The 18,018-nt window shown below is 35.8% G+C and overlaps 2 protein-coding genes across 5 annotated transcripts in view; one reads left to right on the forward strand and one right to left on the reverse strand.

Annotated features, from left to right (window-relative positions):
- LOC145971302 (eukaryotic translation initiation factor 4E type 3) lies at positions 1 to 6,909 on the reverse strand. 4 transcript variants are annotated; one of them, XM_083098843.1, is made up of 9 exons: positions 6,336 to 6,909; positions 4,879 to 4,931; positions 4,309 to 4,372; positions 2,892 to 3,070; positions 1,876 to 1,996; positions 1,029 to 1,136; positions 623 to 745; positions 442 to 541; positions 1 to 369 (listed from the first exon to the last, which is right to left on the reverse strand). In XM_083098843.1, exons 2-9 carry the CDS (start codon positions 4,902 to 4,904, stop codon positions 335 to 337), a joined length of 756 nt encoding a protein of 251 aa, XP_082954969.1. In that variant the 5' UTR covers positions 4,905 to 4,931; positions 6,336 to 6,909; the 3' UTR covers positions 1 to 334. The 4 variants fall into 4 exon arrangements, with proteins under 4 accessions (XP_082954969.1, XP_082954968.1, XP_082954970.1 ...); XM_083098842.1 differs by lacking the exon at positions 6,336 to 6,909 and having other exon boundaries at positions 4,879 to 5,102; XM_083098844.1 differs by lacking the exons at positions 1,029 to 1,136; positions 6,336 to 6,909 and having other exon boundaries at positions 4,879 to 5,121.
- Positions 6,568 to 18,018, forward strand: part of LOC145971304 (uncharacterized) — a 21,700-nt gene continuing 10,249 nt past the window's right edge. Inside the window, 4 exon segments of the mRNA XM_083098846.1 lie at positions 6,568 to 7,052; positions 8,091 to 8,133; positions 9,024 to 9,258; positions 9,339 to 9,368. Of these exon segments, the coding sequence (XP_082954972.1) occupies positions 6,958 to 7,052; positions 8,091 to 8,133; positions 9,024 to 9,258; positions 9,339 to 9,368 (403 nt within the window). The 5' untranslated portion in view covers positions 6,568 to 6,957.

Genomic DNA, 18,018 nt, shown 5'->3' on the forward strand with positions numbered 1-18,018 from the left:
TTGTAAATATAAAAATATATTTTGTGTTTGTAAAACGCTTATAACAGCTATTCGCTTCTAAAATGTATCGAATTCAGTGTAAATAACGCATTGTGAATAATGCGTATTAAACAAGTCACAAGTAACAAACTTTTAAAATATATAATGACAGTTCATTCTTTAACATGTTCATACATCATTGTCCCAATTATTTTTTTCTAAAAGAAACCTTTTCCGTATTAGCGCAATAATACGAATATTATTTATCACACATAAACATCTTCATTATTGTCAAAATCTTTTAAAATACATTTAACAATTCATAATTTTCTTTCATCACAATATCACTTTGTATTTAACGTCTTCCATAAGCATGATTGGACTGATGCTCTAAAAAATCAACAATATCATTTTGTATCTTCTTATCAAGAAGGGAATAAAGAAAATAATAATAAGACTTACCCTTGTAAAATTCTCCCAAGAAATTTACGTCAGGCAATAGGGAGTGAACCTTTTTTAGAACTGTAGCTTTTGATTGCAAAGCAGCATTAATGTTCCAAATCTGAAATGATAACAAACAACTTTAATTTCTTATATATTCTTGAATAGTACTGTAGTTTATTACTTAATGCATGATATGTACTTGAATAAGATCTTCCCTATCGCGAATGGACACAGTCACTCCACAAACTTCATCATCTTGTGCTACATTCGTAGTAAATTGTTCTCCAATAGCCGCAAGCACCACTTCTTTCCAGACACGTTCCTGAAAAATATGAAACATTTTAAATATTAGATTGCTATACTCAAAAGTTTTATAAGAGCAAAACGTCGATTATCTGAACAAGGTAAAAGACAGTGATATTTATTATTAATTATTTATATAAAACTTTCAAATAAGTTCAAAATAAAATGTTAAAAAAATTTATAAATAATACAGCTTTAACATAAATTAAGAATTCCCCATTTAAAAATGTATATGTGTTTAAACAGCAATCTCACTAAAACGAATCGAATAATCAATGTCAGCATAAGTATAGGATATTTACAGTATCGCATTTATGGCACTTTATTCTCCAGGTCCCACCCTTTTGATTCAGTTTATCTTCCCATAAAGGATATCTCTCATCTCTCATTAAGTGGTAACTGTATCTAACCTGACAACAAAAGCAGTTAAATAACTTACTGTAAAATATGAATAACAGTTATAAATAATAAATAAACAATATATAACATAATTAAATATTAAATAGCATAGCATAAATAAGTAATAATAAAATTCATACCAATTACAAATGATTATTAATCGTAATAATTTTTCTTATTTCAGCAAATAATATAAAATAAAAGAAAACGAGAGAGAGAAGGAATTTTGCTGTCATAGCAAAATCATTCAATCAGTTATTGTATGTTCATTATGAGAGTGGTCACATTGTCACATATAACTTATTATTTAATATTAAATCCTATTTTGTTAATAAAATTCTGCAGAATAAATATGTTTAATATATATATATATATATATATATATGAAATATATAAATTTGTTGCTAAAATAAAATAGTTTATTTCTAGCACATAAATACTTATTATTATACTTTGCTATTGCAATAAAGCAAATTTACTATTTTAATAAAGATATAAGAATTTGTTATAAAGAAATAATTAGCAAATTTAGTAAAACTATTTTTAGCAATTAAATTAGTAAGTAGTTATTTTTGTTTTGCGTTACAACAAATCTCTTCCTATTTTTCATATAATAATTAATAAAAGAAATTAAAATTAATGTGCTACTTTAGAAACAGTAGTTACTTGAGAAGCTACTTAAGAAGTTAAGAAAAATATGCTATTTTAATTAATTCATATTTTCTGTACATGAATTTTTATTTATCATACCTGCATATCTCCAGCATTTGGTATGTTATTGAAGACTGCCCAGAAGTTTTGCACAGTATTTACAGTATATATTTTCTGCAGGTTGGCTTTGTATTCTTCAGCGGTTGTGCCAGGGATAGCTCTGTTAATTTAATAATATAATTAAATTAATTTAATAATTATTTAGGATAAATATTTAATATTATACAATCAGTTCATCTTGATTACAACATATATTTTTTAAAATTAGTAATATGTTTATAGTAGCAATTTATTTGGATCTACTCTAAAACATGAGTCTCCAGATAGAGAAATAAAACTCTATTAAAACGTATCAAATTAAATAAACTAATAGAATATTTTTTTATAAACTTTAACCTTATGTACATGTATAAAAAATAAAATCTATTAAAATAAAAATAGAACATATTAATTTAAGAAAAAAATATAAAATCTAAAATTTCTCAACCTAGTATTAGAATTGATTCCAATATTGCTTTTGCGGAAGCAATAATTTCTGTAATTTTGATAAGCAAGAATAAAAAAAGTAAAAGAATATTTTTCACACATTTCTGTACCATCTTCTCATCAATTAATCTTATCATGAAATATGTCACATGATTATTTATATAATTAAATAAATTGTAAATTTTTTTGTCTCTTGTAGAACAATAATAATACTTATGTATCATTATTCATTATTAAGATATATGTAAAGAAACTTCTTTGATATAAGACGATTGCGAGGACAAAAGCGTGATGTGTTTATAAAAATGTAACTTATTATCGTGCATTTACATATATATATAACACGTATTAAAATTTACTGCATTTAAACTTTAAACAAAGCGAGATTAAAGGCGGCGACCTTATCGACCCTACTGAAGTAATGCTTTGACGGAACTTATCGCGGTATATTTGCGACGTGACGTTTGACAACAGTGGGAAAGATAAAATCGAGATGCATATTTACGTATGCGCCGACAAAGCGTCACGTAGCAATGGGTTATACGAGAAAAATTATTATCTTCTCTTACTTGTCGAGCCAGAAGGTCCATGAAGTCTGCAAGGGAATGCCAGAGCCCTCCTGTCTCTCGATCGTGCTGACGGTCTCATCGGACAAGACCGGTGTCTTCAACAGGTCCGCCGAAAGAGAAGTACTCTCCTTCGTTTCGCACTCCGCCGCGGCCATGTTTGAAACGACGATGCAGCCGCGCTATAACGTCAAAATCATGTGATTGCCGCCGCCGCCGTCGCCGCCTCTGTCGCTGTCACCGTCGCGAGAGAACTGATGACGTTTGTCGGTTGAAAAAGAAGCAAATAGCAACCGACGAATGTGCAGATAGCCAGAATGCACACAGTGTTCTTAAAATACTTATTTATTTTTTTTTTGAAAAAAAGCTACATCATAGGCTGTAGCCTATATGATTGCATATAAAATAAAGTAGCTTTTCTTATATTTGTTTACATATTATACAATTAATTTCTATTTAAGTTTGTTGAAAAATTCTAAAATTTATAAATATACAGGGTGTTTCATTTTAATCCGACCAGTCAAATATCTCGAAAACCAAGCCCGGGAGAGAAAAATATTTCAGACAAAAGTTGTTTGGTTTCGAGGGGGCCATAAGATGGTGACAATGATTTGACCTTGAACAGTCATTTGAAGGTCACATAAAGGTCACCTTAAATTTCTTAAATGGAATACCCTATATATTTTTGCACATTCTTGTAGCTGACATCGAGAGCTTTCCAAAACACTATAATTAAGTACCTTTTCGTTAAGTACTTTTTGAGTTATGAGGCTTGAAATAATTTCTTAATTCTACATAAACCGTAAAATATCTAGTAAAATATTCATTTTTCGATTATCTTACCTTAATACTTTTACGTACAAAATAATGAGAGGAATCAATTGGTGTAAAGAAAACACATAGTTGTTTTGAAGAAAAAATATGTAATTTGCAATTAACAATTCCATATTTTTTCTTAAAAACAACTATGTGTTTTTTTTACACCAATTGATTCCTCTCATTATTTTGTACATAAAAGTATTAAGGTAAGATAATCGAAAAGTGAATATTTTACAAGATATTTTACGGTTTATGTAAAATTAAGAAATTATTTCAACCCTCATAACTCAAAAAGTACTTAACGAAAAGGTACTTAATGATAGTGTTTTGGAAAGCTCTCGAGATAAGCTACAAGAGTGTGCAAAAATATATAGGGTGTTCCATTTAAAAAAATTGAAGTGACCTTCACGTGACCTTCAAATGACTCTTCAAGGTCAAACCAATGATACCATCTTATGGCCCCCTCGAAACCAAACAATTTTTGTCTGAAATATTTTTCTCTCCCGGGCTTGGTTTTCGAGATATTCGACTGGTCGGATTAAAATGAAACACCCTGTATATAACTGAATTGAAATATTTATAATCAAAACATTTTACTAACGTATTCTGCACTTTTATGATGAAATTCTTCTTTCAGATGTTCGTTTCGTGAACAAACATATGTGCTTCAAAAAAGATAAACATCAATTAGATGATTTTGTAAATTAAAATATAATGACTTTAAATAAATTTATATATTTTAGTTTAATTGATGTAGATATATACGAAAAATGAGTTTTCTAAGAAAAATCTATACAAACTTTCAAGAAGCGTTTTAAATTTTTTAATTTATCAATTCTATAATAAATTTTTATCAGAAGACTGAAGCGAATGAATCTAAAAATAGTCAAAGAGTGATCGAATTTTTACAAAAAAGTACAATTATTCGCTAAAATATATAACATATTATAATTTATATACGTATAAATGCTTATATATTTTCAAAATGTCAAGATATATCGGGATAATTTTAAATTATAAAAATCATACATTCTGCATTAAAAATTAAACATATAAATATTTAAATCGAATGCCTAAAAATAGTTGATAACGTCAAAGTTTTAAAATTATCTTTATCCATTTGATAATATAGAAATTAATATTATCGATACTTGATAAAACGGAAACTTACTCTGATGATGCCGTCAATAATTCCATCTACCTGCCCAAATCGAATTTCAGCCTCTATATAAGATACGAGGGAAAATCATGTTTGTTACAAATGTGAATATTGAAAAAAATTCTTCTAAGTCATTAATTAAGACACAAATAAATATGGGATAATTGCAAGTGGAATAAAGTATTAGTTTTTGATTGTGTGGCAATGATTGTTGGCACAATCAAACTTGATAACAGTTTCTGTAGAAATCTTTCTCATAATTATTTATGATATACTTAATGATTTTTCCTCGTATAATAAATAAATTTTAAAGACATTCGTATTAATAAATAAAAACAAATTTCGCAATTATTGCTATAAACACTTATTATTATTTATATTGCATATATTACTTACGTTGATAAACCGTGTGTCAGAAAGAGATTTCATGATATAAATTTAAAAAAAGTATTACTTGGCGATATACATCCCTCGAGTTAGTATTCGTCATCACGGTGCATTATGCGCGCGATTATGCGTGTAATTGCGAGGACCACGCGATGTGCGTTCTTACGTAAAAATGTCCTCGTCTTGTGTGTTGCTGTCCTACGTGAGTAAAGACCTTTTAACAAAGACTACATGCTGATATTAGTAATAATATCCGTTAATAATAGGTAAATCAGTCTATCTTAGGGGAAGAAGTTAATCTTCGCAATCTGCATACGTGTATATGTTGTATTTAACGTGCGTGGGAGTAAATCTACTATATGGTTTTCATAATTGCTAATAATGTGAAAGATACGTTCATGTATGTCATATCCATGCAGAATGCCCTCAAACAGATTGAATTGTACGATAAATGCGAAAAATTCTTTATTTTTTACCGTTAAAGTCTGAAATCAGTGTCTTGGTATTTTCTTTAAAAAAGATCATCAAATTTCTTTGTAGAAAATATTAACTCACCAATTATTAATTAATTAGTTTGCATTTATTTATCTAATTTTTAAATAATTCAAGATTAATAATTTTTTACAAAACTTTCTTTAAGTGCTAGTACAAATAAAAAAAAAAATCATACTTTTTTTCTGTTGATAACTAATAAATTTTACTTTAATAAATTTTAATTTCAAATTTAACTATAGAAATATTTATATAACATTGAATTTTTTTAAATTAAAAATGTATAAATCTTTTAAAATTAAAGATTCTATTTTTTTTGTTTAAAGAAACTTACAATTTAATAAAACTAAAAAGTGTACACATTAAAGTCTGGTTGGAATAAAAAATGATAAAAATGAAGTCAAAAAAGAAATTCTAACAGACACAAGAGTCTATCATGTTCATGAAACGCTCATGCTTGTTTAAGAACATTGGAAACATTAATGGATAATGTTAGAAACTTGAAAGTGTGACGATAAATAATTATCTTTCTAAGTATTTTTTCCGAAGAAAATTTGATTTTAAATTTCTCGAGGATTATTAATACTTGCCTGTGGGACTGATCTCTGCTAAATGTCAATCATCACGATATTATTTGTTTCTTTTCTTCGTCCTTATCTGAAACTTGTAATAAAATAAACGAGAAAATCACTGATTAAAAATGTGCAGAAAGAAAATATAATTATGATTTATTTGTATTTCGCAATTATATTTTCTCTCTCTTTTTTAATTACATTATGTTTTTACGAAATGAAAACCTGTAGACATAATAATGTCAAATTTTAATTTAAAAAATCATTCTAATATGTAGAAAATTTCACTACAAGCCCGACTTGACTGGACGTTCATTGTGTGATCAGATGTCAGGCGATCCGAGTATTCAGTTTTAAACCTGTTCATTCTGGGACACCTTATGTATGCGCATATACCCACGCACATTTTCCAAAGAGTATTTCCGAGCTTGGGATCGACGGTACTCGATAATATTCGTAGTCGAGATGCGACAGTGAGTGGTGATCCCTCAGTTTGTGTTTTCGCCTTATTTGTATATTTTATTCAGGAAATGTCTGAAAGTATCATTGCGAACAGATACCATTTTAACCGTCGTTGCTTCGCGAACCGTGACACGATTTATTCGACGCGCTAAATTTATCTCGGTATTGAAGCCGCGTGATGCATTCGCAGCTTCGGGTCATCATATGCGTGCATATGTCGTATGCAGTTGCGTTTACGTGTCATGCTAAGACGACGAGTTTCTTGCATATTACGTGAGCATTTTGTCGCTTTAATTCTTTAACGAATTGTACTTGCCAAATTGACCATTGCATATAAGAAACTTGATTTGACACCCGATTTATTCACTAGATAAACAATGATTAACGACCCAATAATTATTCTGACAAGATAAATCAAATAAAAGATTTCAAAATATAGTAGAAACTGTTATCTTAATCACTTTTCGATAGAATCAGTAATTTTGCTTAAAAAAAACTTTATAAAATTTTATATAAATATCAAAAATTTATGCATTTTATATATCTTTGCGCGAAATAAAATACGTAAAAGTGATAAAACACGAAAAACGCAGAATAATTTAAAGCACATACTATACTTTGCTGAAGAAGAAATCTAGATAAAAACAATTATAATTAAGAGTAAATGTTCTTCTGTTTATATAAATAATTTATAATTCTTATTTTTATACCTGGATTCGATAAATAAATCTTTGATCGATTTATTATTTTTTTGTCGCATTATAGATTTTGATTAGACTCTTTATCTTTATTCTATCTTTAGCTTTATGCTTGTTAATTTTGATAAATAATTTTAATTTGACCAAAAACACCAGAAAATAAAATCAATTTTAATTTAAAAATTTTTTATCCGATATATAATTTATTAATAATTATTATATTTATACTTTTTAATATTGTATGTTAAGAAAAATTGAAATTTCATCAAAAGAGCAAAATATTTGAAAATATTTGAAAAAATTTCTCTATCAGAGGTCTTCTCGTTTTATAATCTAAAAATTATAGTCTAAAAATTTATAGTCTAAAAATTTTTTCATCAGAATATTAATGTACAATATGTTGTCGCATTGTTATGTATATTTCTCACGTATCCCGGTACGTTTGTCCGGTCGTCTCATAATTGAAAGTCTATACATTTGTATTCCACTTTTCAATACCATTCAATTCCTGCGAAGGTCAATTGTATTAAATAAAAAAAGCGAATAGATATTTTACTGAAAAAACCGAATTCTCGTTACAAGCAATTATTGGTAATTATCATACTTATTGTAGTATATTCAATAAAACGCTACAGAACAATACAGAAGATGAAATTGTAAGTAACATTTAGATATTTGTATGCTGTTTTTCAATCTCATTTATCAATTTTCATGAAGGTAGATCATAGTATTATGTATTAAAAATAAGCTAAAATTTTATGGAAGAAACAGAATATTTATTATATATTTAATAATTTATATGTATAAATACACACATATGTGTGTATACTATAATAATTATTATAGAATAGTACCGAGAAATATTTAAAAAATAATCTCAATTTGCATTTTTAATATACAATGTTGAACATTTGGAAAAAAAGAAATATATATTTTATATATTTTAAATGTTCAACATTATATATTAAAAATGCAAACTGAGATTTTTTCGAAAGATTTCTATGTAGTATTTATTAACTTAAAATGGAACATAATGGAAACAACGATCTATTAATATTTTTCATGATTTGATCAGTTCAAATTTAAATTACATAAGACAATAAATATAAAAGAAATATATATATATATATATATATATATATATATATAAAGTTATTTTTATAACAGCACTTTATTTTATAACAGCTACATTAAGTGTATTTAACATGTGCGTGAAATGAAAATACTTATCGAATTTTTACTAAAATAATAAAATATAAACTTTTCAAACATTCTTTTGATTTTTTTATACTTACTCCGTTGTTTTACTCGCCCTAGCTTGCATATATCATTTCAAAATAATTACTTGTAATCATTAACATGGTAGTTATTATATAGCTTCATGCAGCGCTGCATGCATCAAATCATAATTAGCATTAATTATCACTTTGAAAGACCACTATGTCAAACGATATTAAAATGTTTACTCAGTCACGTGTGTGCAATAGTCACAATGAGTCTTCCTGTCGATTCCTTACATTTCGCTCGTTCATGATTCATGTGGAAGAAGCTATTGGGCTTTTCTCATGATAGTACGATGCCAGCTAACGCGTATAACTACCAACGCGTGCACACGTTAGCCCTGAACTATTGTTGGCGTCGGAAGTGCATCTTTCTGATTGCGTTGATTTCGTGTGTCATTGTTACCGTACTTTTCACGAGATATCCAACTGTTCACGAAGCAAACATTGCGGAACGCGACACATATCTGGACGATGTATCCGAAGATTTTTACCAAACTGGTGAGAATTTCTGTAAATTTTCTTCTTTTCCCATGAGTCTCGTGACAAAAGTAATAATCTTCTTCTTGTCGTTATTACAGTGCTACAAACTTGGTATAACTTTTCCACCGGTAAGTGATTCTAATAAATTATTTGGAATTTATTTGAGAATATTTATTGAACAGACGTGTCTTACTAATGAAGAAAAAGATTGAGCTTCATCTTTTTTTATTGCTTTAACGAATACAGTTTATATGTACAATAAAAGTAGGTATACAAGGCGGGTTCTAACTCAGGTCCTCTCAGGGGGGGTGAGGCGCGAGGGGATCTCAGCGGCGCGGGGGAATGACGTCACGCAGGATGGAGGGGGTTTTCGGTGGCGCGGGGGAATGACGTCACGCGGGACGGAGGGGATTTCGTAGGCGCGGGGGCTGCGGGGCGGGGCGGGGGACGCTTGTGTTGGATGTTTTATGACAAGTATAAACAATCATAAACCGATTGATAAACAGCGGTATTTGAAGAGGATTGGGTCTTCGGGCCGAGACTAACGCGTCGGAACATGTTTTCGCAAACAAAATAGCTTTGTGCTCTTGCGGTACACCCCCTCTCCCACAATATAAGTAATTCTAGATTTTTTTTCGAATTAAACAATATAAGCGGTATTCCTTTGAAGAGGATTGGGTCTTAAGGCTGACTAACGCGTCGGGACATGTTTTCGCAAACAAAATAGTTTTGTGCTGTTGTGATACACCCCCTCTCCCACAATATAAGTAATTCTAGATTTTTTTCGAATTAAACAATATAAGCGGTATTCCTTTGAAGAGGATTGGGTGGATGGAAATGCGTGCGAAGAAATTACGTCATGATTTAGACTTAAAACTTTATTTATGTTTTATGTATATATATATATATATTTTTTTTTTCTTACGTACTATGAACTAAAAACTAAAGCTGCCAGCTCACAATCGACGAGCTGATGCTTGTTGAAAGCGTCACTCGCGCGTATTACATTAGATATTTCTTTTGGATTTATTACAGTAGACGCGATATTGGAGAATTGCGTAAACTTGACATCAACTGTTTCGATAATTTTACCCAATCGATCAAAAGTTACATCTATGCATTGATCGAGATCGAACATACGATGTAATGTCGATTCGACCATCATCAAGCATACGTTTGAAGATTCGAGACTTATGAGTTTGACGTCGTTAATCGTACGAACTCTCACTGTTAACGGTCCAACGCTTATGAAATTGTAGTCATCTTTAGAGTTGTTCCAAAGTAATTTTTGAATATTGCGACGTTGCTCGTAGAGTCCCTTCCACGTTTCGAGAGATAATATCAGTTCCTTTCCTCGATGATCTCCTATGGCAATCTCCACGTAACTCGGTGGACCCACGTTGATACCAATTTCGAGGAATTTGAATTCTGTAGCTGTCAATGCGTATCGTCTACCTAGTATACGAGCCGCACGACGTTCCAACAAAATGCTACAGAAAAATTAAAATTAAAATAATAGTAATAATACAATTTGTAAAAAAAAAATATATAAAAAATAGAAAGAAGTTAAATGAAACTTACTCGTCACATTTGTTCTCAAACGATGGAGTTTTATCACGACTCGGTACGTAATTATTCACACGTCTTCCGATGCCGCTGTTTCCGTTTCTTTCGACGTAATACATTTCTCTGGGAGTTATGAAAAGTGAACCACGAGAGCGGTGTTAACGCGACACTGATCGTATAAGAAATAACCGAGTATACATGACGCTCATCTTCCAAAAGTATAATGTGGTGGGGGGATCAATGCTTTGAATTTTAGGAGAAGGGGGGATAACGCTCAGACAAAAAATTCTTAGAAACGCATGGAAAGGTCTAGGAAGGGGAAATAAGAGATAAAACATATTAATGTTTACATATTTTATTTTCTTACAATTCTTTCTGGCGTTGCGACCACCAGTTAAATATTTTGAATACATTTTGTAATGCGCAATTCTTAACATGTTTTCCACATCGCATACTATTGGTAATATCTAATTTATTTAGAGAATCAATATCTTCATAGTCTGCATCCAAGGTTTCAATAATATAGCCGTTTCCCGCATCGTCTAGTATATCGGTCAGCCATTTTCGCTTTTCAAGTCCTTTAACGTACACGACAGACGATTCTTCTTCTTCTTCGTGTATCGTACCAACGACAGCTGTTGTAATTACACGCTGAGCCAAGCCATACGGAACGTTTCCGTCTTCCCATTGTAATCCATGATGATTTCTAATCACCCATGAGGCTTGACATCGCTCAGATTTTGTAAGCACGCTCCACGGTACGGGACTTGCGAAAAAGTAATGCGAGAGAACATATCCCTTTCTCAGAACCGCAGCTTCCTTCACGACAAAATTTCTCCCGACAATAAATCCTTGCAGATCCACAAACGTTGGTACGGACATGACGAGATCTCTCTCTCTCTCTCTCCCCGATGCATCAGTCGAGAGGAATGGGAAACTCTAAAATCATCTCGCAGCACTTTGATTTATATCCTGCTTCTCCTCCCCTCTCTCTCTTGTGTCGATGTTATCGCTTAGGTGATTTTGCGTACAACGTTGGTCAACGGATTGTACTGGATCACACGATCGTGTATGATGAGACAGTACGCAGTGGTATTCGCCGGCACGTTCTCCTTACATTCGAATTCCAATCTCACATCCACGGTTGCGCTCTTGACCGATTCGTTTTGTCGAGAACAATCGATAATCACGAACGGACCATGACGTTGAAACTGTAAGATGGAGAGACTCGGCTCGAGATACTCGTATCCGTAATAGATCTTGCAGAAGCGCGCGTACGTGTCGTAGAGAATGGCACATCTGCCTTTTTCGAAATCCAGATTCATATCGTCGTACGGATAACATTCCGAATTCAGATAGAGTTTCACGTTGATTAATTTGCAGTGGTCGAATCGACTCGTATCCTCAGACATGATATTTTTCCGGTTTGTCTGCAGAGCGAAGACAACGTATCGTGGTTTCTCCAGTTGAGTCGCGGTCTTAATGGCCCACGAATGCTTGGTTGTAAGCTGCAATAGCGGAAACTCGTATAGATCCCACGAGCGAAAACCCATGCTGAGATATCGTCCGCTTTCCAGAGCACGCAGCATCGACAGTTTTTCGATCTCGCTCAACAGCACGTGTGGCATTCGCCATTGTATCTTGAATATGTTGATCACAGGTTCCAGTGTCGAATCTCCAAACAGACAATTATTATTGTTTCGCGATCGTATTAAGATCAATTCGTGACGAGCGTTAATCACCACTCGTTTATAATCCTCGCAAAATCCCAATAACATGTGGAGCGGTACGCAAAAATTGAAATGTCCATTCTCATAGGTCCACGGATCCCAGCCAGCGTTTTTCATAATCACGTTTCTATCGGATGATACCGTTACATAGTTTTTGAGCGTAGTAGTTATTCCTACGTTTCTATTGCGATCAATCTCAACGCCATCGAGTTCGTATCGAATCTCATCGAACATGAATGCGGCGCAATTATTTGCCAGTTCCACATCACTTCCTTCAGCTGGTTTGGTTTTCGTTAGTTGTCCCTCGATGTATAGAAAACTCTCATACGGCAATGTATACAGATCCTGTTGTTGTATGGGTATTCTTATTTCATCACTGTGTCCGAACGTTGTATTGGCGAACGGGTTGTACGTGTGAGTCTCGATCTTGATGATACGATTGTCAAAGATCGGTTCATCACCGATGTTGAGAATGTCGGTCATCGTTCAGCTGTTTCGCACCGCAAATCCCAAAGATTGTAAAAACGCAACGTTCGATGCGCTGAGTTTCTTTTTCTTGGATGATTTGATATTAGCGAACGTCGACGTTGTTGTTGTTGTTGTCGGTGGTGTTGCTGGTCTCGTAAAGATTGCGTTATCTCTCACGTCTTTCGATCCGTTCAATACGAGCATCTCATACGTCGCATACGTACGTGCAATCTTACGGTGATCTCTTCTCCTCGAAAATCGAGCAATCGTCCGTTCTGGTCGACAACGCGTAACGTTAAATCCGTAATGCTCCGCGCGATGATCGGCAGATAAATGATCTGTGCAGGCGTTTCCGATATCTTATATCCCGGTGGTACCCTCGGTGAAAATTCATGTATCGTATGAACGAGTATGCCGTTGTTGTACGCACCCGCGGTCACGTTACACTCTATACGGATAATATTCACGTTGAGAATGTTAATCGGCATGTTTGATTCGTACCATTTTCGCGGCTCGAGAATACGATTCGAAAATCCTAGCAGCGATCCAATGTTGTCGGGTTTGGTAAAGTTTATTCTGTAGGCACATTTGATCTCGCTCCTCATTGTATTGTAATTAGCGCGGAGCACTATCGGATATTCATCATCTTCATAGTCAATGTGTTTCTTATCGCGATGTTTCCGTGAAATTGCTTGTTTCAAAAATTCATGTATATTTTGCAACTCATACGATCCCTCGGGAATCGTAATTTCCTCGTCGTCTTTGCCAAAGTAAAATTTATTATTCGAGGAATTCACATTCGGTATCGTGTGATAAGTCTCAAAATCCGTTAGACCGAGCTCGTATTCGCCGTCGTTCAAATCTATGGTTGGAAAGAAGTTTGCCGTGAGAACGCTACTCTTCCCAGTCAATGTGAACGTCATAGACATGTCGATGAAACTGTTTAACGAATACTGAGTTAAATAGCGCAATATCTGTCTTTAAATTCGCATGCATCGACCGTTCGAAGAAACTGCAAGCACAATTGTCCGCAGATGCTCTGATCGTAAGTTTGAACAGATGTGTAATTGTACTGTATCTTCGTTACGTTTCGTCCGAGATATCGCACCAATTCATTCGGCGGTCGAAGATTGCCGAAACTGTCGAAATATATAGCGCGATTCCCCCTCTTTGCATACGCTACCCAATGAGTACCTGGTCCTTCGACGCTATCCAAATTTACAATGCCGCTCTCGTTTTGATATATACCACCGATCGGTAACGAGTTGCGCATAAAAACACCTCTAAAATATGGAATGCGCATACGTTTTGCCAGTTGTAGCAATTGTATGTTGGTAGTTGCGCCCTGCGGCATTTTTAGCGTCTCTTTGACGTTTTTTTTTTTTTCTCGTTGAGGCTCCCCGTCCGTATTTGTAAGGAGCGAGATATAATCCGTGACCTTCCATAGCGCGATTATGACGTAGCATCTCTTGCAACTGACGTTGCGCGGCTTTTCCGTCGTTCACCGCCTTCGCTACACCAGCCGCTCCACCGATCAGGGATCCGAGCGCACCCAACATTGGTAGAATCGGCAATACACCGCCGCATTTCGCTACCGGAAGTATCCGTTTCTTCACCGTTTTTTTCTTCGTCTTCGTCTTCAGACCCATACCGAGCTTCGTCTTGGCTTTCATCGCTGTCCAGACAGCTGTGACGGCGGCTCTCTCACCGAGAGTCGAATCTCTCGCAACGATGCGATTCCGCGCTTTCTCAGCGAGTATCTTATCCGCCGTGTGTCTCTCGGTGAGATCGTTACTCCGAGAGTATGCTATATCGTGTTCGCGACACGCCGCGTCCAATGGATTTATACCTCGATCGCCTCTTACTAATCGCTTCTCCAACCGTGTGCCTGGCCCGCAAAACTGATAGCCGGGAATATGGAATTCGATCGGAACTGCGTTTATCGCGTGATTTAATAGGCCTCTACCTATTTTCGTTGACATTCGCTGCAATTCTTTATCAATGGCGTCGGACCGTCGATGTGCGTTTCCTGCCACGGCTGATTGTAATGTTCGTAACAGCGACGATACGTCTGAACCTCCGGATCCGCTTTTATGTGTTCCGGAAGTTTGTCCCACACGTAGTGGATGTGATCACCGCACATTCGCAACAGAACAGCTTTTGACACAAATTGTAGTTGTTCGACGCTCAAATCGCGAATGTCGGAAGGACTTGATAGCAGAACGAACATTTTTTCTCTACTGAGCGACTCGTGATTTCGCGCACCTATAAATAGGCAGGCGTTCGATCCAATCGGTAGTGTTGAAAAAATGAGATTCGTGCGACAACCTTTGACGATACGCGTGACGAATTGCGACGACAGATTACGATCAATGGAGGACAACGCGGAGATGCGCAGGCACGGTACGATGCTACCGACTACTATACGCGCGATCGTTTGCGGTCCCTCGAATTGTGGTAAAACCAACGTTCTGATAAGTCTACTGGAAAGCCCGCACGGTGTACGTTTCGAGAACGTGTACGTGTACTCGAAGTCGCTGCAACAGCCGAAATATCGATATCTGGAGAATTTGTTGACGCCGATTGACGAAATCGGCTATTTTACGTTCTCCAATAACAGTGACGTCATTCCACCGAGCGAGGCACGTCCAAACTCGATTTTCGTCTTCGATGACGTGGCGTGCGACAAGCAAAATACGATAAGAGAGTACTTCTCAATGGGTCGTCACTCGAACGTCGACTGCTTCTATCTCTGTCAGACGTACGCGAGAATACCAAAACATCTTATACGCGACAACGCGAACCTGCTGATCTTGTTTAAACAGGACGGTACCAACTTGAAACACGTGTACAACGATCACGTGAATACCGACATGTCGTACGGGGATTTCAGTGAATTATGTCGTACTTGTTGGCAACAAAAGTATGGATTTCTAGTGATAGATAAGGACAGCTCATTTACGAACGGGCGATACAGAAAAGGATTTAACGTGTTCGCGATACCGCAAAACGATTAGTCGCTGCCGACACTCTGTCGACATGGCTGAAAGCGATAATATTCGCGAGCGTGAAAAGATTGCGAGGGAGATTGAGAAAACGAGCGAATCGATCCGCAAGAAACATCGCGTTTTGAAGACCGGTAAGATCGACGACGATATCGCGGTCAAGACCCATTTTAGACCTATTATCGAGCCACTACAAAAAATCGTCGACAACTCTAGCTTAATCGCGGTGAAAAACGAGCCGGAGAGTAACGCTATAATTAAAACGTTACCCATCAAGCGGTACAAGGAAGAAGAGGAGAAGGAGGAGGATGAGCATACGACACCGAAAAAAAGACAACGATTGAAGGCGAATCGTTTATCGATATCGCATAAATCGGATGAACCGCTGATAACCTCCACACCGTCCGCGACAACGAGAATCGTACAACCCACGATACCCGAATCACTCGCAATCGAAAATGTTTTCGAAACCACGGGCAACCCGCTCGAATCACCATCTGTTCGAAACATGTTACAAACGTTGGAAGGTCAAAAAATGTTACGAGAGTACTTCGGGCCACTGCCACAAAAGTACATGAGCGCTTTCCTTAGTGGCGACGAAAAAAATCAGATCGATCACGTGTACGGTGTCTATTTCAACGAGAATGAAATGTGGCTCGGTAACAAACGATTCGACATCGACGCAGATGACTCTATAATCATAGACAAAGTGAGGTACATTGGTACACCTGGATTATACGAGTTGATCTTCAAGAGAATTCCCGATGATGACATATACACTGAGGAGGATATGCAAAAATATAAGAGCATATTAATGGCGACGAGTGCGCATAAACGCCAATATGATGCGCAAGGTCAATTAAAGAGCAACAGGGGATACAAGTATAAACACATAATTGCACCGTTGATGTCGATCGAATCGAAAAAGAAAAAATGCGGTACGGGAGTATCCATGCCTCGCGCGATGACGCTAACCGACAATAAGATCGATTACGTGCACTGGGACGATCCCAACGAGCTAGTGGATCGTCTACGATTGCTCGATGCTTCGCGCCGAGCTGGCCACAACGCTCACGACAACGAGATCCTGTCGATTATAGAGGAACTTCGCGAAGTCGGCCTTATTATAAATTAAACGGTGTCTCAACGAAACTGATCAGTCGATCGACGTCACTCGCATCGAGAAAAAAAAATGCCCATCAACAAATTTGGATTATTCGAACAGAGAAATGAAGCAATTAGAACAAGCGATCATTGGGATAAATCGGTGACAAGTTACTTGCGTCAAAACGCTCTGTGTCGCGTCGCTACGTACTATGACGCGAGGTCGCGCAAGATTCGCCGTGTAGCGCAACCTGAGGCTGATACCGATGCAGTCAACAAACTGTACGTGGAACAATGCGTTAAAACGTTGAAGAATCAGCAGAAAGAATCAGACGAGAAGCTGACTGCGTTCGAGAAGGACGTGCGAGCTTTGCAGACTGCGATAAACGAGCTTCAGCGTGCGATTAACACTAATTCAGAAACAGCTACGAGCGGCTAAACAGCGGCTATTGTACAATTATTGAACATCTACAAAGGCTTATCGAACTACAATGAGTGGCAGTGATCGAAGAGGAAACGGCTGTGAACGAGGCTACGAACAATTCAAGAACAGTTGCGAACGAGGTTATGAACACCTCAGGAACGGCTGCGAACAAGGCTATGAACACGTCAGGAACGGCTACATACGAGGCGGCATACAACTCTGGAACGGCTACGAACGAGTCAGAAACGATTGCCAACGAGGCTGCGAACGGGTCAGAAACGACTGTGAACGAGGCTACGGACTACTTAGAAGCGACTACCAACAGGGTCAATCACGGCAACAAACGGGTCAAGAACGGCAGTGAACGGCTCAGAAACGACTATCAAACGTGTAAGGAACGACTATCGAACGGGTCAGAAACGGCTAACGAACGGCTATCGAACGGGTCAGAAACGGCTATCGAACGGGGCAGGAACGACAA

Source organism: Camponotus vicinus, unplaced genomic scaffold (assembly GCF_025532165.1).
Source record: "Camponotus vicinus isolate PSW18456_S1 unplaced genomic scaffold, iyCamVici1.0 SCAF_4, whole genome shotgun sequence".
In the NCBI taxonomy this organism is placed as follows: domain Eukaryota; kingdom Metazoa; phylum Arthropoda; class Insecta; order Hymenoptera; family Formicidae; genus Camponotus; species Camponotus vicinus.